Source organism: Anopheles nili, chromosome 2, assembly GCF_943737925.1.
Source record: "Anopheles nili chromosome 2, idAnoNiliSN_F5_01, whole genome shotgun sequence".
Classification (NCBI taxonomy): Eukaryota; Metazoa; Arthropoda; class Insecta; order Diptera; family Culicidae; genus Anopheles; species Anopheles nili.
In genome coordinates this window covers 64006629-64030767 of record NC_071291.1, presented here as the reverse complement: position 1 = coordinate 64030767, position 24139 = coordinate 64006629, and the positions used below count along the sequence as shown (strand labels likewise).

General features: G+C 49.5%; 1 protein-coding gene across 1 annotated transcript; it reads left to right on the top strand.

Annotated features, from left to right (window-relative positions):
- The first annotated feature begins 4323 nt into the window (after positions 1-4323).
- LOC128728150 (serine-rich adhesin for platelets-like) lies at positions 4324-23643 on the top strand. Its single transcript, XM_053821856.1, has 7 exons — positions 4324-4654; positions 8708-8800; positions 19851-21495; positions 22086-23104; positions 23168-23338; positions 23409-23526; positions 23598-23643. The coding sequence occupies exons 1-7, from the start codon at positions 4324-4326 to the stop codon at positions 23641-23643; spliced, it is 3423 nt and encodes a 1140-aa protein (XP_053677831.1).
- Positions 23644-24139: the final 496 nt, after the last annotated feature.

Below are 24139 nucleotides of genomic sequence, written 5' to 3'. Positions count from 1 at the left end.
ACCCGAAATCGCGGCCCAGTCCCAGTCCTAATGGCGTCGCTGGCGGTTTGGTTGAATCATCCGCGGATCGCCAGGCGGTGATCTACTCGATTTTTGCGTCCAAACGTCCGGTCGCCGGTTACCGCATATGGGGCGCGTTGAGTCAACAGGGCGTCCAATGATCGGTCGAGGTGATCGGTGATGGGAAGATAAACATCGATCGGTGGTACGAAGCCTGCGGGAAATTGAAATCGGCGCAGTGAGATGATCGAGAGATGGTTTCCCCCTTCACGGGGTGTTTGCTGTTATTCAATTAAATTGGCCATCAAATTAACAGAGCTTTTTTTGGCAAGAGTCAAGAGAGGGTTTAAACGAAAGCTTTCGAGAATTTTCACAACTTTTTGTAGGAGAGATTACGTGAGAGCTTCTTGCCGGGAACAATTGTAACGTTTTGTAGCATTTCTTTTTGAGATTAAAAAAAAAGTACTTAGAAATACAAAAAAAAACTATCTCAACCTCCACACTTTACAAAAACGATCATGAAACGCCGTAGTAAAGCTCTCCCTTAATGCAATCAAATTCCACAAAGAACGATGTTAGCGAACGTAAAAAAAAGTCCCACCGGCATGTAGATGATAATCGCCGCGCACACCACAAGAAAACACTGAGAGCAAAAAGAAATCAAATCAAATCTGTTTGATTTATGATCCGAACCCCGGGGGCCACTCACCTTTCCCGTGGAGTGCAAGAATTTGTTTGCCCGTCGGAGCAGCGAAAAAAAAACAACCCTCCCATTCGCGATCGGACGGGCCAATTCGAGTCAATATTTCTCTTGATGGGCATCATCCCCGTAATGGGCTTTGACATTTCACATCCATTTTTACACCCGTCCTTGGAGTGGTAATAAAATCCCCATCAAACCGGCGGTGCTGGCATCACACGCGTAACAGAGAGTAGAGAAAAAGGGTGCCCCGAACGCCATTACATTTCCCAACGATCGCAGGGAAAGCATGGAGCACGCTCGAGCAAGGGAGTTTTTCCTTCCACAAAGCTCAACCGGCGACACCCCGGTCGAAGGGTTGAGAGAAAATCGAAAGTTTCCCCCTTCACGATCGCAAAAACCGCGCGGTAATAAATGGTCTCTTGGCTCGCTGGGAGCACTGTTTATTTTGCCTTTTTTTTTGTTTCCCCAACCATTTTTCTCTTTAGCCTGCATCGATCACCGAGTTTCGTAACAGCGCACAGCCTGCCATTATCATCGCTGGTGTGGCCTCATCAAGCTCATCTGTGTCATTATTTTCACCGCTCCCCACCAGCTGGAGGTCTGATGATGATCGTCATCAGCGTGTCAGCGCCGGGCTACTTGTCAGTTTAATTTTCGATTCGTCAGCGGGATGAAAAACACACATCGGGGGTAATGGTCGAAGGAACGCAAAACCGCTCCCTAACGGTACACCTGCCGGCCAGTGGGGAAAGGTATAGTAATTGTAATTTGCCGGCAAAGGAACGAACCGCCCTATTCGAATTACATACACCGGCTGGCTAATGATGGAGTGCTTGAACACGCGACGATGAAGAGAATATGAGTTTTGGAAGGGAAATTTTACATCCAACAATTGAGACTCGAACTGTTTCGGTCTGATGAGCTATTGGTGATCATAATTGGGGTAAAATATTCAAAGCTTTAAAGGGTTGTATTATGCGTATTTGAATTGAGCTTTATCTGAACATGATGTCCCGGTTCATAAAGCTATTATTACCTGGCGTTATTAACTGGCTTTTCAGCACTTTAAATTCACTTTATCTTCCTGCAATAAAGCTTCTGATAAACGCGTTTGATTTAAGCCTTAAATGAAGGCCTATCTGATCCATCTACTAGAACACTCTCGCTTCAATTCAAATTAAACTTCGATCTGGTCCGGAATGCCCACAATTCCGTAGCCCTTGCTTCAGCCATCTCCCGAACAACCTCTAGGGGTGCTAAAAACGGCGCCAAACGCCAACCTACTTCAGTAGTGATAATATTAACGAACGAACGCAACACCAGGTCGTGGGGTTTTGAACCAGCCGCTCATCAAGTGCACCTTAAACACACGGTCCAGTGCTGCGAACGAAGCAAAATATTTAACGACATCTTCAACTCGTTCCTCTCGCTCCGGCCAATCCGTTTGCCGAGCCCTGAAACCTCGGCTTAATGGCTTTCGGGCACCGATCGGGCACCATTAGCAGAGCGGTACGGGCTAGATGATGCCTGCGTCCGCTCATTAGGGTCAGACCAGAGGTCTAGCTTGAGTTGGGACGTCCCAGATGGGCTTCAATCGCAAGCACCGGCATAACCAACGCAGCCCAGCACTCTCGGGCCACCAATCGGTGCGCCAATCCCAGCACCCTTTCTGCACTGGGCCAACCCGTCGAGTGGTGGATTTAAAATAATTTATTAACAGCGCTGCGCTTATTAGCAGCCCGCCACGGAATCCGGCCATATGTTTCCGCGTTTTATCGTCAACTCTCACCGGGAGACGCGAGAAAATGGCCACTAGGGAAGGATGGCTGCCTGTCTGCCTGCTTGCATCCTCTGAAGCCGAAGGGAGTGCGCCAATTATGCATCCCTAATAGGCTTAAATTAATCGCCAAAGATAATTCCGCACGAGCGCACGAAACGCGGGGATTCTTTTTCCGAGGCCTGGTTCGCTACGCCCGGTCGCACTCTTGCCCTTTTTTTCCCAAAGAGAAAACGCTCCATGTAATCTTTACCACTTGCAAAAAAAAACCCGTACGGCACCGGCACTCCAAGGCCCTGGGAGTTCTCTGGCGGACCGGAACGAAAATTATAGACCACCAATGTTTCGGCTGGCGAGGCTTTCGATCGCGCGCGTTTGCTTCACTTTCGTTCTGCCTCAGTGAGGAAGACGCTGTCACCGGAGCGCCATTTGTTGCGGTTAATAGATGCTTCCTTGGGCGCAAGAAGCGAGAAAGAGTGTAGAGAAAAAAAAGCACCCCACCGAGCTCCACCGAGAGTCGAATAAATGCGACTACCAGAGGCGTACAAACCGGCAGAAAAAAATGCGCCTCGGTTAATGCGTTCGCGTGTGGCTCAACACGCAGATATCGATGGCCACGGGGACGAAACCAGTTCAAGCCGAGAACGAGTTGAAGCCACTTAATGCGGTATTTACGAGACGAGTGCTATTTTATCGCGGAATTATACTCGCGACCCAGCGCGGCTCTGTTTTGCGCGCTACAAAACCCTCGCAGCGCTTGGGTTTTTGTTTTAATTCCACACTGGCAGCACTTGTTTCGGTTCCTTGTGTCATACATTTTCAAACGCCCGTGATGGGGTTTGGTGTGAATTTAGCTCGAAAAGCGCCTTCAAACACCTAATTTATTATGCTCCAGCCCCGTTGCTCATTATCATTGCGATAGGAGCTACCGGTTTCCGGGCGAACGTTTCGAGCGCAAACGGGGGATGAATATTCATCCCTCACGCGGTTGGATGTGTTCGTCCTCGCGCATGATTTTAATATGTTTTGGATCAGTTTTTTTCCTCTCAAAACACAAAAAAAAAACAACAGCTCATACGTGGTCACAAAAGCCGCCCCATTATCCAACGAAAATCGAATCACAAAACTCCACGTCCCATTGTCTGCATGGGGGTGGTTATCAGGCTTCAGCCCAACGGCGGGCTTTGGCCGTGAATCGGCCAACTGACAACACTATCCGTTCGCATCATCAAACGGACCGCGTTGATGGAGGCCTTTCGAACTGACGAACCGACCGCCCGACCGTGAAACCCCACCCCTTTTCGTAGCCATTCTTATGCCTGGGCCCCTGCAGCTGGGGTGGAACCCCGCGCATGTGTGTGTGGGTAAAAGCAACACACAAAAAATCCGCAACAAAGCTTACGTAAGCGCCCCAAACCCTAAGCCACCCACCTGTTCGAGAACCACCGAGACGCGCGCATCGGAAGGCGCGTGATTGTGCACATAATTTCGATCCAGCTCGTTGGGTTTTGCCTTCGCGCCAAGGTTTCATATTTTCCCCTTCTTCGAGGAGGGGGGAGGGGGGGCTGCGGAAGGAGGAAGCGCGTGCGGAATCACGGACCCGGGGGGGGGGGGTTGGGGTGTCTTCCGGGGCGCGACTCCGCGATTAAGTAACTCGCCGTAGTAACCGCTTCGAAATCGTCCCCAGTCCTCTTGCGATCGTTGTTGATAATATGTCTTCTTTTTTTTTTCTTCTTTTTTCATCGTGCTTTTCGCAGGTTTCCACGTGCAAATGGCCAACCAACTGATCTCCTGAACACAGGGCGTCAACGAATCCATCCGAACGAACCAACGAACGATCGACATGCGGCTGTTTAAGGCGAAAAAGCTCCTTGATGGGCCGCAAGTGTTAGCCCGAGGAACCAGCCCTGCAGATGGGCCCGTCCACGGGGACATTGGACCGGTGCCGGCTGTTTCAGCGGGAGCTAAATTTGCCCCACACCTGATGGACGAAAGCGATGAGCTCACGGAAATGGTCCACCCGACATGCTACACGCCCCAGGAGGTATCACTTCCGAACCCGATCCAGGAGGGCATCGAAAGCAACCATAGTGACATGGAACCGGGAAGAATGTTGCCGGCTGGACAACACGAAGGACTCGGCCAGCAGGCGGCCATGGGACGGAATGGAATCGGTAAGTAACCCCGGAACCTCGGGGAGGTAGTGTTGTATTCGTGCGCCCTTTAGCATTCCTAGTTTTCCCTCAATTCCTCGTGTTTTTGGCGAACGGGAGCTTTGCATGCAATCAGAGTCAGATCAAAAATGCATTCATCGTTTTATGTACTAGATAAAACATTTCGAGGCTCAGAAGAATTTGTCTTCTACATGGTATGATAGTGATGGTGAACGAGAAAATCATGTATTGAAAAAAAGGATGAAAATCCAAGATCTTCAAATTATTCGAGATCAAAAAAAACAAGCTAAATTTGAAAAATTATCAATCATTTTGTGATATTTTGACAGACGTTGTCAAACTGTCACTACAATTTGATTGAATCGGCAATTTCATATGAGTTTCATGGCCTACTAATTTGAATATCCAACCACAAAGCAGATGTGTTTCGTAAAAGTTCATTTTTGACATTTCAACATAAAAGAAAAGCTCTGAATATATACAACATACTAAATCTTTGCTTTGAATTGTTGAGTACTTGTATAATGCACATTTAGAGATGGCACACATTTTCTTCGAATGATCTCATCACCCTGATCCACTCAAACTGCTTTGCAAACTAAAATCGATTCCAAATAAACAAGGAACACAAGAACAGGGCGGGCGGGGAAGTAATCAAGAGATAAACACACCAAAGAGCTACAACAATCACCACAAACGAAGGAGGCAAACAAGCCCAAGCAAATGAAGATCGGCTGCGGGGGATTAGTGAAAACTAACACGATTCGATTGGGTGCGCATCCAATCAATGTCCCCCGATAATGCCCACCGCCATTACTTTTCCGGGCGAGAAATGGCCCCAACCGTCCTGGCGCGCTTTATCTTAAGCGGCGCAGATTAGCCGCGACTCGCTTGCCGTCCCGTGGGTGGCACCTGGACACGAATATGTGTGTACAAATTAATCCGCAATCACATCGCACTTCTCGCTCTCGATCTCTCTCTCTCTCTCTCTCTCTCTCACTCGCTTTCTCTCGGGCTCTGTTTAAGGGTATCCTTGTGCGTTCTAATTAAGGAGCGATTAGAGCGCACCCATCGTCCCGTTTTCGGTCTCGGCAAGACGTCCACCGTAAGACGGCGATTTTCGTGAGGCGCAAAGACGCGTGGACACGCCAATTACGGCCACGCCAGTCGAGAGAACCTTCCAACCGAGAACCGGTGGCTACGCGGTTGGCACCTGGCAGCCCTTCGGGGGCCAGTTAACGATGATGACGCCGAGATCAATCTTATCGTGCGTCCATCGGGGAGTGTCTCGGTCGTATCACGGCGCCACCAGAATGGCTATTCGCACGCATCTCCGCTTTGGTTGGTCGCTGATTCATGCGTCCGATTACGAGCATCCGGGGCCACACAATCGACCCCACATCGAGTGGGTGGTTGAAGGGAAATCCAATTATTTGGCCAGGGAAAATCAAGAGCCTCTGCCGCCCGGTGGGAGGTAAGATTCAGAAGCATACACGGTTACAGTAGCACCGGTTCGATTGTGAGGAGAAAGAACAGGAAACTGATGCCTATCGTGCGCGCTGAGATATGGTTGTGATGGTGGTTGGAGTACCGGTATTTAGAATTATCATTCCGGAGAACAGCTGGTGGAGAATGAATGGAGACCGTAACCAAACGCGCCATCATTTATGAGTGCATTCCGTAGCGGGTTGCGATGCAAATTATTCATTAACGATGCTGGCACCAACGAGAGATTTATCGTACAAAAAAAAACATGAGCCAACTGTTTTGTGGTAGTTAAGCTTCCACGGAAATTATGATTCAGAGCAAATGCAAATGCAAAGGGCAAATAATTCAAAACCACGTAATGCGAGCGTTCAGAGTCTGATTATGAATTAATAACACGTTGAAGCCAGTATTATATTAGGCCGCATGAGGTAGGTGTACGAACATTAATTCGTTGTTTGATGATTGAATGTACAGCGTAAAAAACAATTGTCTAACTCTCATCAAAACCGATCAGCAATCCAATACCAATCGCGATCGTTTCCCCTTGGCGAACAATTTAGTTTATGCAACTAACGACCAAAGCAGAAGATTAAAATCTCTATTTGCTCTCTTTCGGGTGGAGGTATTTTATAATCGGTTAATCGGACTCATTTCCCCCAGGAAAGCCTTCGCTCGTTCGACTAAATTACCGCAGCAGCCGCATACAACAGACATTGCGTCACGGACATGCTTCAAACGCACGCGCATCTTTGAGCTTAAACGCGTAGTTTGGGCAAATTTCGGGCCCTGGGAACGGTAATGAAATCGAACTTGGATGCGCGATGCTTTCCAAACCGATTACCGGTGATCGATGGTTCACGCCGAGAAAGTGGTGGGTTTTCGCGGCGAGCCGAGATCAGAAGCGAAGCGATTTTGTTTTCCCAACACGTTACCGGTTCGTAACCGGATCATCCGGCGCTCGTGAGGAAAGTTTGCCGTCCAGCAGCGGGTGCCGGTTCGTCACCATCAGCAGCAAATGCACCATTATTATCGTCATCATCATCATCATCATCTGCGCTAGGAGAAGTACGATCGTTATTATCGCCGATCGGGCTACTCTTCGGGCTCTCTTTTGCACGAGAGAGTCGGTCAGTCAGTCAGAAAATGAATGAAAAATCACCCCACGAAACTGGTGCAAAAAAAAACCTGAAACAAACGCACGCTCATTGGCACCGTGCCGTATGCAATCCTTTCGAGCCATACGCCCACACCGAGGTGTCGACAATTTTCCGACGCATTACCTTTCACTCTTTTTTCCCACACCTATTGCGATTCTAAGAGCAGGTTTTTTTTTGTTGGTCTTTTCTCCACATTTCACTCCATCTAAGCATGTGTACAAGTGGTCGAGAGAGAGAGAGAGTTTTCCACCGGTGGAAAGCATCGATGCGCCACCGTGAAGCGTTCGAGCATTCGATTGAACTTGGACTTGGAGGTATGGAAAGTGCCCTGCCGGTGGCTACTTTCCATTTCCTTACACGCCGACCCCTCATTTGCTCAATATTGGGTGTGGAAAAAAGGGTGTGGAGACTTTTAACGATCGATCTTAATCGCGAGCACTCGTTCATGTCGAACACGATCGTTAGCGTGCCCGGTGGCAACGTTGTTGGCTCTATGTGGGCTTCCATTTTCACCTCACTTTTCTCTGCGGCGTCTAACTGGTGGTATGGCGCTACTAGCGTGGCGCCACTTTTTCGGGAAAACCATTCAAATGTGTTGAACAAGGCGTTGCTGAGATCGAAAATATAAAAGCACTGATACAAGATCTCACTCTTACCAACTGTTAAAGGAGTGTTAGTTCGCTAAAGTTATTGGAAACCATTAACTATGCAAAATAGCCCTTTTAAGCATCATAAATATTTGTGAGATATTTTACCTCATTTTAGCTTAAAATAGCAACGTTACAAGTTAATACACTTGCACAAAGAATCATCAAAGGGCTTTCGATCATTGCCGTTCAAGGTGGAATGTAAAGAAAAACCCTTTCGTTGAATATGCTTGCACAACAAACATATTAAAGCGATTTAAAACATCACACAATTTGCTCGCACCAACACCAGCTAAGGGCACATTGGAAAGTGTTTGCGATCGTCTTACTAAACGATCCTCAAGGCGTACCACTCTTTTGCCTACGTCGAGGTCAAACAGCAGCCCTACACCGTCCATAGATAGCGCTCGGAGTCGTTCGCTTTGCTGCAAACGAAAAACCCATCATCATAAGCTCGGTGTGTTGGCAGTTGCTCGCTCCACCGTGCTTCCGACCCGATTACATAAGACTCTCAGCCCTTAGCCCGAGGGCCAACTCATACGCGAGGCCATCTAGAGACATCGCTTTCAACTAACTCGACTCCAGCGCACTGTTCAACCGCCCCGTACGGGTAAACTACCAACTCTCGCCAAAGTACCACCGACTAACCTCCACTCAAGCGCACCCTTACGCACACACCCACACACCGATGCACCGATGCTTGCATTCCACCACCTCGCTTGTCACACTGTTGCTTCGTTTCACCCACACCGTTTCTTTAGGTGCACTGGCGGGCTATCGGCTGGTGACCGCCGTCCCAGCGCTGGTCCTCGAGGACGAACCACCCCAGCGAGCCACGAAGGAGAGCAAGAACGGTAAGTACGATGGACGAAAGCAGCGCCCCAAAATCTCGTCCCTTTTTCTCAATGGGACCGGCCACGTGCATCCTGCATTCAGAGCGCTATATGTTAACCCAGTTTTTTTTTTGTATTTCAATCCCGAATCGAAACCACCACACGCACAGCTCACCTTGCACCAGTCACAATTCCGGTTTGTTGCTCTTTGGTTGTGTATTTGGGTTTTTTTTTATCTTCAGTTTTTTTTACAACCACACCACACATGGCCACCCGCGGCAGGTTAAGCCGCTCAAGGCGCTTTACAGATTTCCCGACAAAACGGATCGTCCTTGTGGTGAGATTCGAACGGCGATTCCGTTCTCCGTTGGTGTCGTCGCGATGTGTCCAATGATCGAACGAATTGCACTAGCCTTTGCACCGATGGCGTTGTCGTGTTAGTTCGCTCAACCTTAACACGTTCTAATTGATAGATCTCGAGCCGGTGGCATTGAAACTAACACAGGAAACGTCCGATCATCACCCATGCCGGCAGACGGCATCGTGTGGCTCATTTGTTAGGCGTGATTTTTCCCCGTTTTGTTTCCGGCAAATGATCAATGGGCTCGATGTTATGAGAAACCAATCACGCGCCGGTTTCCGTACCAGATGGTCAAGCAATATTCCTCCGCAAGCAAGCACACTCCCAAAAACCCACACTTGCACGGGTTGGGAAATTTATTTTCCACTCCGCTGCAAAGCGAAATGTAAACGAGCCATGCCGGTTCCATTCGACCGGCAGGATGCGAGCGATTCCGATTTTCCGTTGCATTCGGTGCACATCCGATCGATAGACGAACGAGTGGTCATCTGCTCTCGCTGTCACACCAGACATACACACAGCTCGAGCTTGGGGAAGCTAAAAATCGTTTCAGATTATCCAACGGGACAATGCAACCGATGCACCGGATCCTTTCTTAGTTTTCCCACCCTTCCCGCGTGACATAAGCCCACCCAGTTTCGGGAAACCGCACAACACATGCTCTCGTGTCTGCGAAAAGCGGTGAATCCTTCGTTCCAAGCTTGTCCACATATGTGCACGCCGATGGTACCGACGGACCCAGTCGAACAGGGTCGTGTAAAATTATACAATCTTACCGATAGAGGAAATGGAGTTCGAAACGAATGGCGGGGGTGGGTTGGGATGAAAATTGGATCCGTTTTGGTGTGCTTAATTGGCAGGCTCTCGCAAGGAAGCTGCCCAATGGCTGGGGCTTTCCGAACCGCACCTAATTTGTTTCTTCCTCGTGTCGAACAGCGCTTGAGCATCACGAAGGAACGATTCCTTTCAGGCGAGCAACATAAAGCAACAAAATTGCAACAACGTTGTGAACAGTTTATGAAACTAACTTATTTATCCTTCGAGCGGGTTCTTGCTCGTGTTGTACCTACCTGAATGCACCTGATGCACGCCCGATTGGTGCCAGGAAACCTCACCCCAACGACGACACGTGCAAAAGCCACCACTGAAAGCCATTAATTCGCTTCAGCTTCCTTGGCAAAGCCCGGAAACGTGACGCTATTTTTGGCGGCTCGTTTCGTCAATCCACCCACCCATTTTCGCCCGACAGGTGGCCCACAATTACGGCCTCCCGTTTTTTGGGCGTTTGAAGTTTGAGCATTCATTTAATTACACGTTCTCGTAAAGCCGGTCCGCCAGACGGACCGACAGGACCGGGCGCCATCTTACTCCTCGAGCGTAGGTGGTCAATAAGCGTTTGTTTTGGCAAAATGGGGGGGTGGCTAATTTGCCTCCTGGCATCGGATTTTCGCGGAAAGCACACCAAGAAGAGGGAGAAAAAAAAACTGAAGGCAACAAGCAACCAACGTAAAGGTTAAAAACAAGCAGCTAGGCGGCTTACCATGGCATTCCAGCAACCTGCCCACACGGTGCGACCGAGAAGCTTGACTTTCAGCGCCAATTAAAGCTGGTCCGGCACCTGGCTGTTGACCTTGCAACGTCGGCCTGGACATCCAAAGTTGGCCCCTTCACGACTTAATTACTCGACCCGCGCAAACGTCGATTGATTGGCGAGATCGAGCCGAAGTGACGGTTTGACGGGCAACTCGAGAGCCATCTCGGTTTCGTCCGGGCGCCCAAATGTCACCCCCTATCGATGGGAAGGGGTTGAAAACCGTTGGCCTCGACCGCTGATCGAGTATGTTGGCCTCGAGTCTGCTCGAGTCGAACCGGCTAAGTACGCAGCGGTTGGGTCGATCGATCGGTGTATGCTCGCGTTCGAAACGTGGGTGGGTTGATCGTGTATGGGGGGGTAAAGAAAAAAAAAAGAAACAAAACCCACTCAGAGAGGTGTTTGAGTAACTCAACAACAACAACGAAAAACCTCCCAACAGAGAAAATATTCACCCAACGTCGCACGTTAAGGCCCCATAAGTGAAGATCGTTCCTACCAAGCGCACTAAAACCTCGCCTGGGTGTCGGAGTCGATGCGAATCGGTAGTAAAAGCCACAAGCCTCATGTCGGTGGCCCTTTTTCGCCCCGGTGGAAAGCCGCCAGGAAGCCAGGCCACCCTGAACCACGTGCACCCGGCGACTCAAACCGAGGGCATGAAAATGAAAGTAATAACAGCTATTTTGTAATACGTTACTTTCGATTTCCCGATCGGCTGCGAAATTTGCCGGCCCCGTCCAGACGCCAACAAGCCAACCAGCCCTAGCGCTAGCCCTAGCGGTTTGGCGCTCCCGAACGGAAGTGGCACGGTGGTTTTTTAGAGGCACTTTCTCTAAACGGGGCGCGAGCGTGCGAGAAAGAACACGCCGCCGGGTGGTGTTTATGCAACGCGAGTGCGGGAAGCCGCAAATTGGTGGCGGGAATAGATGGGGATAATTTTGTGTGTGGCGCGGTTCACTTGTGAAGAAAGTTGGCGAAAAGAACGACCGAATCGTGCTAGTCGAACCAGTCGCTGTGGTTGCTATGGTGATTTGGCTGCGTGCCGTTAAACAGAGCCTATCAAGTGAGCTTCTACGCTAGCGAGTTGTAGTGAACAAAAAGATGAAACAATTCCTTTGACACAGGGCTCAAATTAGCGTACCATTTTTGTTTTACTTTATGAGTTTTTAATGAAGAGTTTATCAAAGTTTCCGCTCATGCAAGGTTGAAGGCAAAACTTTTCCACCGTCGGATTTATAAAATGAAATTCTTATTTGTCCCAAAACAGAATGGTTTTTCATTTTAATTCATTTGTCAGGATTGCTCACAGAAACCATATCAACCTGCACAATGTTGAATGTAATGCCAACGACTAACAAACTCCGGAAATAATCTCCCCACGATACACGAGCGTGCGGTGGAATATTTCTGTAATCCGATCAGCCAGCCTGAGCAGCACAGGATTTCCGCCCCAGCATTGTTTGTCATAAAAGCAGCGAAAATAGTTCCCGCCGATAAAGTATTCAAAACAAAAACCACCCGCACGGGAAAATGCCGCCCACAGCAAAGGATCGCTGGCTTTTGGGGGGTGAAAGTGAAGCGATTATTTTGTTTGCCAGCGGTCCCGGTGGAAAGGCGAAAAACTCCCGGTTCCGCCCCAAAAACATCCGCGAAATGAGCCATTGTTGTTTGCCGGCGCGGATGGAGTGGAGTTGAGTTTGCTGCCCTCTAACCGTGCCTGTTGCTGAATATGACGACAAAACAAACACGCTCGAGCTGGTCAGCCTTCGAGCCTATTCAAAAACCGACAGCCGATAGCCGTGTGGCTGACATCCACCCTCTGAAAGGGCTTGCATGTAGGGGGCCGCGAATGGGCGCCGGGAAAATCGAAATCGTAAAATAATACGTTCCGCACGATCGCATCGCGGTTGGATTGAATGCGCTCGGGTGCATTTTTGCCCACCGCTGGCATTAGCACGCAGACACACACACACCTACAAATGGCCGCCCTTCGCTAATCAGCATAATCCTAATCGATCGGTAAACTAGTTTTGCCGGTGCGCTGATTTTCGCTTCCCGCTTCGGCCACTTTTCGCGCAGCCTCCACCGAAAAGGGAAGCTTTCTAATCGCTGGCCACCAAACGGACCGATTGCACAATGCTACCGGTCCGGCCGGCGGGAAAGTTGAAACGTACAAATGGAGCCCGATTTTCCTGCCTGCGCTATTGCCTTCCTCAAACACGACCGCAGCGTTGATGTGTTGTGCTTCAGCCAGTTTTTTTTTCTCTCTCTCCTATAATTGACTGCATCAATGCTCAATCTGCATAGTATCGAATCAAGCAGTGATTACACCTTTCACCAGACAATGGATGGTGGCAAGAAAGAGAGGAGTAATTGAGATTGATCATGTGTGTGTGTGCTGGTTTGCGTATGTGTGGGTGTTTCTGTTTTGATTTTCCAGTTTTCCCGCACCTAACCTGCCGGCTCGTCGGAACTGCTGCTGATCTCAATTGCCCACTGACGAGAGTCATTAACATGCACCCCCGGTGTACAATCATCATTAAATATGTCGGGGGTGCGAAAGAGAAACATCCACATCGTACTAAGATGCACTTGAGATGCTGTTTGGCGTTTGATATTTTGATCAGATTGAGGGTTTTATGACTTAAACATGATGGGTTTTATGGGTTTTATGAGCGAGAGCTGTGTTCGGGAAGATTATTTATGTACGGGAAGATTGATGAGCATTCGTTGATTTTAAGTATATATAAATATGCCTAATGTATAAAATACTTTCCCGAAATTATGCCTCATATTAGCAAATATCTATTTCATTTTGTTGTGTATCAACATACTTTGGTGCATAGCAATTTTCCGATTGCATACATCAAGGCGCTTAGCGTTACGTCACGGGAAGCTTTCGCTAAATATCATTACAAGGGCTTTTTGAGTAATGTCGTAAATTTTCCACCATCCAAAAGCAGTCTTCACACCGGATCGTGACTGCGGACCCTCAGATTGGGTTGGAACACCAGCATTAGGGCCCACAACAGAGTCTCACTACCTGTTCCCTTCAAAAACCACCCGACAGCATTTCACTTTTCACCAACCCACCAGCCACCCACCGCATGCATTGGTGCACCGTTCGAGTCACGGTGCAGCAGCTTATTGCACCGGTCGCGCGGCCGCAAAAAGGGAAAACGGAAAACCAAATCCACCGGTCGGTCGGTTTTCGGACGGAGGCCGATTTCCATATCGAACACGCCACCGCCCCGAAGAACTTGATTAACATTCCAAACCCACGACGTTGCGGCAACATTTCGCTCCCACCCTCTTCTCGCACTCTCTCTCTCTCTCGCCTTCTCTCTTGCTCGCGCTATCTTCATCCGTCTCGCATGGTTTGCTCGGTAGCGGACGCGGACACTCGATGGCCAGCGCAAACAGCAGTCCGGTTTCGTTCGATCGGTTGAGCGGAACTTTCGCGCGCACGTGCGCGCATCTAGCACACGATCGCGCGATTTGCGGTCCTTCCGAAGGGCCCGTAGTTTTGGCGGATTCCTTGGGAAGAAAAAACAGTGTATTTTTTAAGAGTTTTCCAGCGCTCAGTTTCTTCAAACAGTTTCACAAACCGCACGACCCAAATCAGTGCGAGAATTCCTCCAAACCACACGTGTTTTTTTTTTCAACACTGCGTGCCGTTGATGACACCTTCGCGTGAAGATATGCGCAACGTAGCTCAGCAAGTGGATCAGGTTCGTTCGATAAATGAAACCACGCGGCAGTGCGATAAGCGTACGTAGTGGCCCCAGGGCGGTCACGGGAGCTCAAACCAATTATCGCGCCACACATCCGATCCAATTAGCCGAACCGCGTGGGGTCAATTCCGCCCGAAATCGCCTGCAATCGGTGGAAGTCGCGTGCGTGCCGCGTCGTTGCAGCGAGCAGGATAAGATTAATGCTCGCGGTTTGTGGCAGGAAGAGTCCGGGAAAGGGCCCTCGCGAACGTGCCCAACGGCGAAGGCACGTTTCTCAGCCCACAGCGAGGCGTTTGAAGTGGCCTAGTGACAAAGAACCACAGAGAACGGTGCCCGCAAACGGTAGTGGATGGTTTCTGGTATCTGAAGGTTTTTGGGGTTTGCGGGAAGTAAACATTGCCGCTGGCAGAACGAGTGCATCAGAACGGATAAGCGGCGTTGTGCGAAGGAATGTGCGAAAAAAGGGGCGTATTATCGCGTAATGTGAGCTGAAAATGAGACGCAAAAAAAAACAGACGATAAAACCTACTCTAGTGTGATTGAGAATTGAAACTGTGTACATTATTTATACAAGCGAAAGCGTTTTTTTTTAAATATGAACTAAAAGTTTTAAATACAGGATACTGGATAAGAATTTTTGATTTATACATTCAGAAGCATGCCGTTACCATACATATCAATTATCTACTTGAAGGGTTAAATTAGTGCTATTTAATATTTAACTAAACTATTTCTTTGTTGTGTTGAATAAAAGCTTCAAAATGAAGTCTTTATTACCTACACGCTTCTTCTTAATGCAAAACCCGTTCGGGAAGCTTTATCTTGGGCATTATTTTATCGTTTAGTTTATTTAGAGCCCGAAATAAAAGCCTCCGTTTAACGCTAATCCTGTGCACAATTCACTAGCTCTCCCCAATCCACGAGGTGGTGAAAAGCGCATCAATTAGCCGCATCAAAAGAACGCACCAAGCGAGCAATCTAGCCACTCTAACGGCCCAGGTGGTCGAAGATGCAACACAATCGTCCGGTTAATTGCCACCCGACGGTACCCGTTTGTACGTGGCGAAACAATTCGCTGACTAATTATCGATTAAACTACCGCACCGGTACCGTAAACGGGTCGGGTGAAGGCATCGTCTGAACCCATTACAACGCCCGGTTTTTGCCGGACAAAAGGCTTCAACGACATACCGACCTAATCGTTGACAAGTGTACGGACGAGTTCCCTGTGCCAACCTCGAAAGGGCCACCCAAACGGGGGCCATTCCACGATGGGTCATATTTTTTTTTACTCACCTCACGTGTTCTGACCTCGCGGGCCATCCCATTTGTGATGCGTTCAGACACCCGGAGTAGCGAACGCGACCAATCGCATCGGTTCCGGACCATTAGTTGTCACCTTTTTTTTTTGTGCTTTTATTTTGTGTGACTCCCTACTCGAGCCCTACCACCGGATGGGGAAGCTCAGCAACGCCACATGTGTTTTTGCGCCCTCGGAACGTTGTTTGAGGCGGTTGTCGAACGAATCGCGAGCATCACGGAATCAGCTACGGTTTGAAAAGGGGCATCCGAAAGGGTCCCCTTAGAATGGTCCCGGTGAGCATTTTCGCAGAATGCCATCGGGTTTTAACCCAATCGGTAACGCAGGGTGCGAGAGATTTAGGTTAAAGTTAATGAAACGAACCGAACCCACGGCGGGTTTCTTTGCGCCGTTCTATCGCTAGTCGGTGCGTTTGTCAGCGTTAAGCCATCCCGTGGGAGGCCTCGAGCTCGTTTGCCATCCTCAAGCGCTAGTACCACCCCTTTAACGTTTTCCACACGCAGCCCGGGATTTCGTCAGCGCACTTCCGGTGGTGTGTTTTTATCGTGTTACATCGCACTGACGGCGAGCTGCCGTTTGCCGTTGTCATTTCGGATGTTTTTTCAGTTTTTTCGAGGTTGAATGGTGTCCAGGGATGGGCCCCTTTCCACGTGGCTTGTCAATCTGTGAGTGCTCGCACGCGAGGGACTTTGATTTTTGTTATATTTTTTTTTTTCATGCTTTTCCTTTTCCGTTGTTTATGATGTACTATTCGATTCGTGTTGCGTGGCCATCAAACCGGCACCATCGCTACAACGCTGCCTTTTTATTTTTCAATGCGTATGCGTACAGCAGAAAACAAAAGGAAAAACATTTTCCCTTTTTTGTAGTTGCTTGTTTCACTATTTTGTTTCACTATTATTCGTGCTGCACATTCCACCACGCATCGGCGATCGAAGATCGACGAGGTGTGGTTGAAAACAGGTGCAAAAGTAAGAGAATAAAAAAACAAACGGGAGCATAACGTCGTCGTCGGTTTCATCGGCTTTTCGCACCCGTGCCCTTCGCGCCACGGCCACGGTGCAACGAACCACCCTTCGGAAGGGCTCCCTATTTAACGTTGAGGCGAACGGTGGCGCTTTTGTTTCGCGCACGGAAGTGGAGAAATCATAAGCAAGCGCCACAATTACCCTTTCGAAGTCCTTCAATAGCGATGCGCACGAGTGAGCAGAAGCTCGGTGTGGATTTCGTTGGTTTGGAATCGCTTTAATCGACGGTTCAGGCATCGATCAGCGTGCATTTGAACGAGAAATGTCGATTGTTTTAAGGCTATCCGAGCTTTTCTAACCTGCCCAGATCATGATATTAGCCAGCACAATAATTTATAGAAGTCACCTATCCCGTAATGTACAACTCGTACAGCTTTTCCCCTTCGGGAAAAGGACCCATGTCTAGCCTTATTAAGCTTATTAACGGTCGATTAAACCCTGCACTGAGACAAACCGATCCAGATCCCGAATGGGCACAAAGCCATCCGCGTGGTACTCACGATTAGGCCGCCCGAGCCGGCTTTCGATCCGGTTCAGCCACATTGCGCCTGGTTGCGACCTAAATCATAATTAAACCTGGCATCTCCAATAAAATCGATCACGCCTAATTGCACTTAACGTATCTGCACCCCATAACGCTCCGGCTCCCGGGCCAACAGGGCCATCCATCGCGCGTTCGTCGGTTCCTCGGAGCCATAAATCGAGTCCCGGGAAAGGGAATGATTATTCTATTCTCGGCAATCAAACCCAAACCGGTCCCCGATATCGATCGTGTTACACGAGGCGAAACCCTGCCGTGATATCCCGCATCGTGCAGGGGACCACAAAAACCCACCATGCGAAGGATCGTTATCCGCGGTTTACATTCCCGTGCTGGTGGGGTCGCGATCGCGCTCGATCGTGCGTGCTTGATACGATTTTGACAGGATCATTAACCTTCGCGTGGATGGTGGCTTCTTCGCGAGAGATCTCTAGGAAAAAAAGGGGCACAAAATGGGACCGAGTTGGCTGGCATTTGTCAACCAGACCTGTTCATTCCCCGGGAAAACTCGGCACAATGTTGAACGCCCGCGTAATAGCTTTCTCTCTCTCTCTCTCTCTCGCTGTCCGCCCCAAATAGGTCGATATCACCTGGCAATGATTTATTGTAACGCACTGGTCCCTTACCGACAGCGTTTTGCTGCGTTGGAAGCTGCTTTAAGGCATGCCACTAACGGTGCTTTCGGAGGCTGAACCGTCCCCGAGAAGTGGACCAGGAGTCGAGTTTGGGTCGGACAGTCGCCAGCGATTGGATGCCGATCTCCTTATCCATCGAGCCGGCGGGACTCCTAATAGGGGTCTAATAGTTGCAGCTAAACGGGCACAATACTTGATGCGAGTTTGAGCTGAATTCTCTCCCCATGACTCGATACGGTCGCTTAGTATCTCGATGCATACGCACCAGGGTTGGAATGGTACGTTCATTCTTCGAAAAATCTGATCTTATCGTAAAAGAAACCATTGGCTGTTTCTTTCTATTTCCGCGTGAATTAAGAAGGCTACAATTTGTGAAGAATTTAGAGTTAAAATATGATCGTTTGCCCTGAATTTTCCTTTAAATTTGAATATTTTTTACCATCAAATTACTGTGTGGTAAGCATCTTCTACTGAAAGGCCATCGTTACTTGCATTGTTGCAATTTAAAAAGAAAACGATTCCCATCGCAAACAAGAGCTAAATGCACTTCCCCAGCGGCCAGATTTATCTCACATTGCGTTTGGGATAACCTTTGGCAGCCTTTTTGTTTGTTTGTTTGCGTAAACACACGAATCCCGATGCCTTTCCTTCACTCCACGGGCTGGCCACAAAGAAGCTGTTTGCTGGCGATCCCCCAAAACGCTTCTCCCAATACCACACACGGATACGTCTTCATTGTTGCATTGGCTTCTCAATTTACTTCCACCCAACCGAGCGCGCTCCCCCTTTTCGCTCGCTTTCGCCGACACAATCGAACGAAATACGATCGCACGCGGTGCCAGCGCAAAATAAAATAAAGCGAAACATTTTTCCACCCGTCCGGGCGCATTAGCAACCCGACACCTTACCAGCGTGCGCCCCACAATGCACTTTCAAGCGTGCCCGTCCTGCGTCAATGCTGTGTGCAACGTTTCCCTACCGATGGCAGCTCGAATATCTCGCCTACTCGCCATCTCCTCGGCAGCAGCAGTCAGCCAAATGGCGCCCCGGCAGTGTAGGGTTACATACGGCCCCACGGCTTCCAGCATCTGCATGCGCCAATAATCTTCCCGATCATTAAATGCATCATTCCGCTAGCGCTCAAGGTCTCCGTTGTGCAGTACGGCTTGGTCTCATACGCTAGTACCTGCACCGCGATGGAACGATGATGCAGCACGTTGGCGCTTCGAGCCGCGTGCATCGCGGGCGTCTTTGTACGGGCCAACGCGTATCCTTAGCGTTCGGAATCTGGCTGGCATATTTTTTTATTTATTTATTTTTGCACCGCTTCTATACCGTCCGCCATCGCGCTGGAACGCGAACGGAATGGCACGAACGGAGAGAAAATAATAAAATAAAACCTGGTAACCGTTGGGGTGGACTAACTGCAATGGCGGTGGCGGTCCCGGTTTCGGTGCGCTGCAGTACGCTAAATCACAAATCGACAAATGATTGCCCATGGTCGGATGCGAGTGCGGCACAATTCACGTGCGATGGCCCCAGCGTTGAGAGGGCTTTTGCCGGGGAATGAATGGGATTCGCAGGTTTGGAAAAAGCTCAAAACCCCGAAACAATGCAACCCGCGCGTGATGCCATTGTCGAGCTGCTTGTTACATTGTAACGGTCGGTCGGTGCACCGTGTATGGTTCTGAATAAATAAATGAACCGTGTATGGTGCTGAATAAATGCATTCATACCATTCGAATTACCAGACGATAAAAGATCCCTGATGATCATGAAAAGAAACCTTCTAAGGACGATTCTGTTGCACAAAACTCCTTTAATGCTTATTTTCAATCTTATTATCCTCTTTCATTGCAGTGTTCACATGGGGCCGCAAGATGGGCAAGAAATTCGATCTCCTTCGACGTGGCAGCGACGCACACAAGCTAGCCGTGCCGGGTAGTGTGTCCCTTGTCACCGTCGCACCACCAATCGTTCCACCCTGCACGGCAGCAACCCCACCGTCACTATTCAACGTGGCAACATCGATATCGTCCTCTTCGGAGCCGTGCATCAACGCGATCTGCGGTGATCAGGACGAACCGAAGAAAGCCAAACATTCCACCCCGCTGAAAGCATACCAAAGTCATCGATCCGTGAATGGGTCGGCAAATGGACACGAGCCCCTGATGAAGCTCAACTCGGAGCGATCCTCGGGAACGTTCCGGAACTTCTTCTATCGTATGGGCTCCACTGGCATGCTTAACCATAAGTCGAGCCAGTATCAGAAGCAACAGTTTCTGCAGCAACAGCAGCAACAGCAACATCAGCATCTCCAGCAACAACCGCATCAGATGCTGCAGCAAATGTCGCTCGCTCACACGCCAGCTGATGCGGGTAAGCTGGAAAATCAACAGATGCTCTATCGGAGCAGTTCAACTAGCCAGCTGAACAGCTCGTCGTACGTCAAGTGTGATGATCCAACTGACGGGATTAACCTTGCTAACGGCCATCCGAAACCGGGCATTGGTAGCTCTTCGTCGTCCTCACAGCTTCACTTAACAGGGCTTCGGGATGAGAACGGAACTGGAACGGCGAGTGAATCCACTTCCGGAACTGGCACTCCCAACGGTTCCGGTGGCAACACCTCGTCGAACACCAGCACCACAAAGTCGTCTAGCTGTGATGATATCGCACGTGTTGGCCAACAGTCAGGTCCGGTGGAAGGATCTCTTTCGAAAAAGAACCACTTCCCGTACGCGTTCCTGCGCTCGAAGCTGTCGGTGTTGCCGGAGGAAAATGGCGGATCGGTGATCAACTACAACCGCATCAAGGAGAACCTGTTGCGAACCGGAAACCGTGGTTCAATCGTCAGTTTGCGCTCGGATCTTGACAGCGTCTCCATCACCGATTCGCAGCTGAATATTTCGGGTGAGAGTGGCAGTGACGTGTTTCTGCCAACGGCCACTGATAACAAATCGATCGGTGCTGGAAGTGACGTTGGGGTTATGTCGCGGAACAACTCCATTAAGACGCTCACCGACACCGAGCACAGTTTCGTGCTAAATTACCAACGCCTGAGTAGCTGTCTGAGCAGCAACGAATCAGGATACGACAGTGATGGTCGTCATGCGGAGGATAAGATCGATGATACGAGCAACGCGTCGCTCAACAGCAGCGTCAGTTCGTCCCATCAACCGCAAATAGCAGCCGGATCCGGAACATCCTTTAACGGAGGTGACGCTTATGTTGACGCAATTCGGATGAAGGATCAGTCGTACGTGTTTGGCAGCAGGCGGCGACTCTCATCGTCCTCATCGTCGATCGTTTCCGGTGTCGGAGTGGGCAGTGGGTTTGACTGTAGCACGATCCGGCGCCGGTTCCGACAGATCAAGCTGGTTAAACAGCAGGGCGATGACACGATCGGTATCGAGCTGACACCGCAGACTGTCGGCCTGGAGGAGGGTGAATGCGAGACGCGCTATCTGGTCACCGAGATCGACCCGGATGGCATTGCTTATAAGTGAGTATAATAAGTTAAGCGATGCATAAGAAAAGCTCAATGAAAAGCTCAATGAAAAGCTCAATGAAAAGCTTTGAAAAACATATTACTTTGGAAGCAGCATAACACTCATTTTGCATGTAATTTTGTATTTCGTGGTGAATTTTCGTAGGAAGAAGTTTTAGTAGAGAATATTCTTGATCAGGTGCTTTGAAATAGTAAACACCTTTAGAAGGGTTTTCATATGAAAATTTAGAGACTCATACCTTTTTGAAGCGTTCAAAATTTCCCAGAAGCTCTAGCTTAATTTCATTCGATTAAATCTCATCAATCGAAGCAGGCATCGATTGGATACGTAATCCGTATGTAATTTGCAAACGCCCTGCAGAGAAAAAGTGTGAGTGGACACATTCCAATGCCTGCTACATATTTGGTTTTCGTTTGGCCCACCCAAATAAGGGAACGCCTCAAAAAACGTGATCGCCATCCGCGATAGAAATCCAAAGTTATGCAAATAACACCCTCCTACATCCTCTATTGCATCACGCGAAGGTCACACGCACTAACTGAGCGTACTTCTGTTTCTTCTGTTTCTTCCACCCACGCGGCAGGGATGGACGATTGCGCATCGGCGACGAGATTGTGAACGTAAACGGGCATCATTTACGTGGCTTGCAGTCTCCCAGCACTGTCCAGCGGATCCTATCGACATTTGTCAACAATGTCGTAGATCTTGTCATTGCACATGACGAGTTAACTACGTTCAGCTCTGACGCCAATCGAAAGATAAAGATCGACTCCCGGCCGGTCGGCGGATCCGTCGCATCCGGTGCGATCTCGATCACATCCAGCGGCTCATCGGCGTCCTCGTCGTCATCGTCCTCGCCGACGCGCGCATCCGGGAAACCCGGAACCGGTGGCCAAACGAAACCGTTCCCGCTAACGCCGATCTATGCGCCGTCTGACTACGTGCCGGTGTACGCGAACCGCATCTCGATCTCGAACACGATCTGTGACGATGAAAAGTGGCAAATGATCAGCAAGCAGCGGCTCGAGGCGTTGGCAAAGAACGGCTACTCACAGATCCTCGGCTCGAAGCGTCTCATCAAGGATAGCGACGAGGAACTGGCCGTTGGTGGCGTTGAGACGAAGCACATCATTGACTCGAACGAGACGGGGTTGTATTCGCTTTACCGGCCGGTTTCTCACGGTAGCATCAACCAATCGATCCGACATTTGACGGGACCCGGTGATGATGGCGCACGGTCATCCATGGCCACTGCCAGTCATCCAACGGTGCTGGTGCAGGTGATCTCGGACACTATACGTCGAAACGTCCCAATCGGGGCGTTACGAAAGACCCAGCTTGACAACTATCGAGGAGCCAACGCTCCGAAGAGTGAAGAAGACATCCCCCGATCGGTGCAAAGAATTCGTCTTCAATCGGAGGACGCTGAGTCCCGTGGCCTAACGGACACGAAAACCGACACGAATGTCCCGCTACAGCGCTCGAAAACGGAAAACAGCATAAATGGTGCTCGGGAGGATCTGGAAGCCTCACTGGATAGCACGAAGTTTGAAGCTGGCGTGCGGATACTGATCAACGAAGAAGGATCGTCCTACATCGAAGGTAAGGAAGGACGACTTTTCTCGACCAGCTCAATCTGAAACTTCTCTTTCACCTACAAAATAGGAATACACAAGTGCACTTTCCTGACTGTCACCTTTTACAAGGGAACTGGCATGAAATCGCTTGGGTTCAGCATAGTTGGAGGCCGCGACTCACCGAGAGGCAACATGGGTATCTACGTGAAAACCGTTTTCCCGAGTGGACAGGCCGCACTCGATGGCACGCTGATGGCGGGTAAGCAATAATCCTATAAAAAGAACAACCTCCTCGGAAGTGGATCCTTTAATTTGCTTTCGTTTTGTAGGAGACGAAATTCTTTCCATCAACGATGCGGCTGTACAGGGCATGAGCCACTGCGAAACGATCGCGCTGTTTAAGAACGTCAAGGAAGGCCCAGTCGTGCTCAAGCTGGCTCGTAAAAGGTGAGTTATACTACGTGTATGCAGGTGGCTGACTAATCTAACCCGTTCCTATGATCTTCCCTGCTCGATAGATACCACCAAAGCCGAGCAAAGTCGGTGGATAATCTCCCGAACTGAGCGGGCCCTTGCGCGCGATCGCTTCCACGACCCTACATTTATTTATTCCACCCACGGAAACCCCACGGACACACTTCAATTCTAGTCACCTGTTCTGTACAGCGTTTCGCGAGCGTGCACCGCCTTGTGCGGGTTTTTTTAAGACGAGTGTGCAGGCGTGTGCAGGCGCAGCAAAAAAAATGGAGGGCGAGCGAGAAGCTACCTTTTAAGATTTCAGCTAGACAACGGCTCGCAACCGATCGTCGAACAAGGAAACCGCCTGCTAGGTATCCGCACCGCACATACTAATGGCACTTCTGTAGTCCTCTTTCGCGCCCCCTTTTTTGCGCAGGTGTATCGGATAGGGCAAGACGACGGTGCGACGGGTCGGATTTCGTTTTTGTGATCGCGCCAACACATCTAGGTTAAGGGTTTTCACTTCATGCTCTCCGTCGTGCCGTTTGTACAAATCGCAATAAAGCTATATCGCGTAAATAAAGCAGATCAAACGTTCACA

Bases quoted from the DNA above. Each gene is read 5' to 3' on its own strand.
- LOC128728150 (XM_053821856.1), top strand. From the start codon at position 4,324: ATGCGGCTGTTTAAGGCGAAAAAGCTCCTTGATGGGCCGCAAGTGTTA. The intron at 21,496-22,085 runs GTGAGTATAATA...CCCACGCGGCAG, and splicing joins CCGGATGGCATTGCTTATAA to GGATGGACGATTGCGCATCG. The intron at 23,527-23,597 runs GTGAGTTATACT...CCTGCTCGATAG, and splicing joins CTCAAGCTGGCTCGTAAAAG to ATACCACCAAAGCCGAGCAA.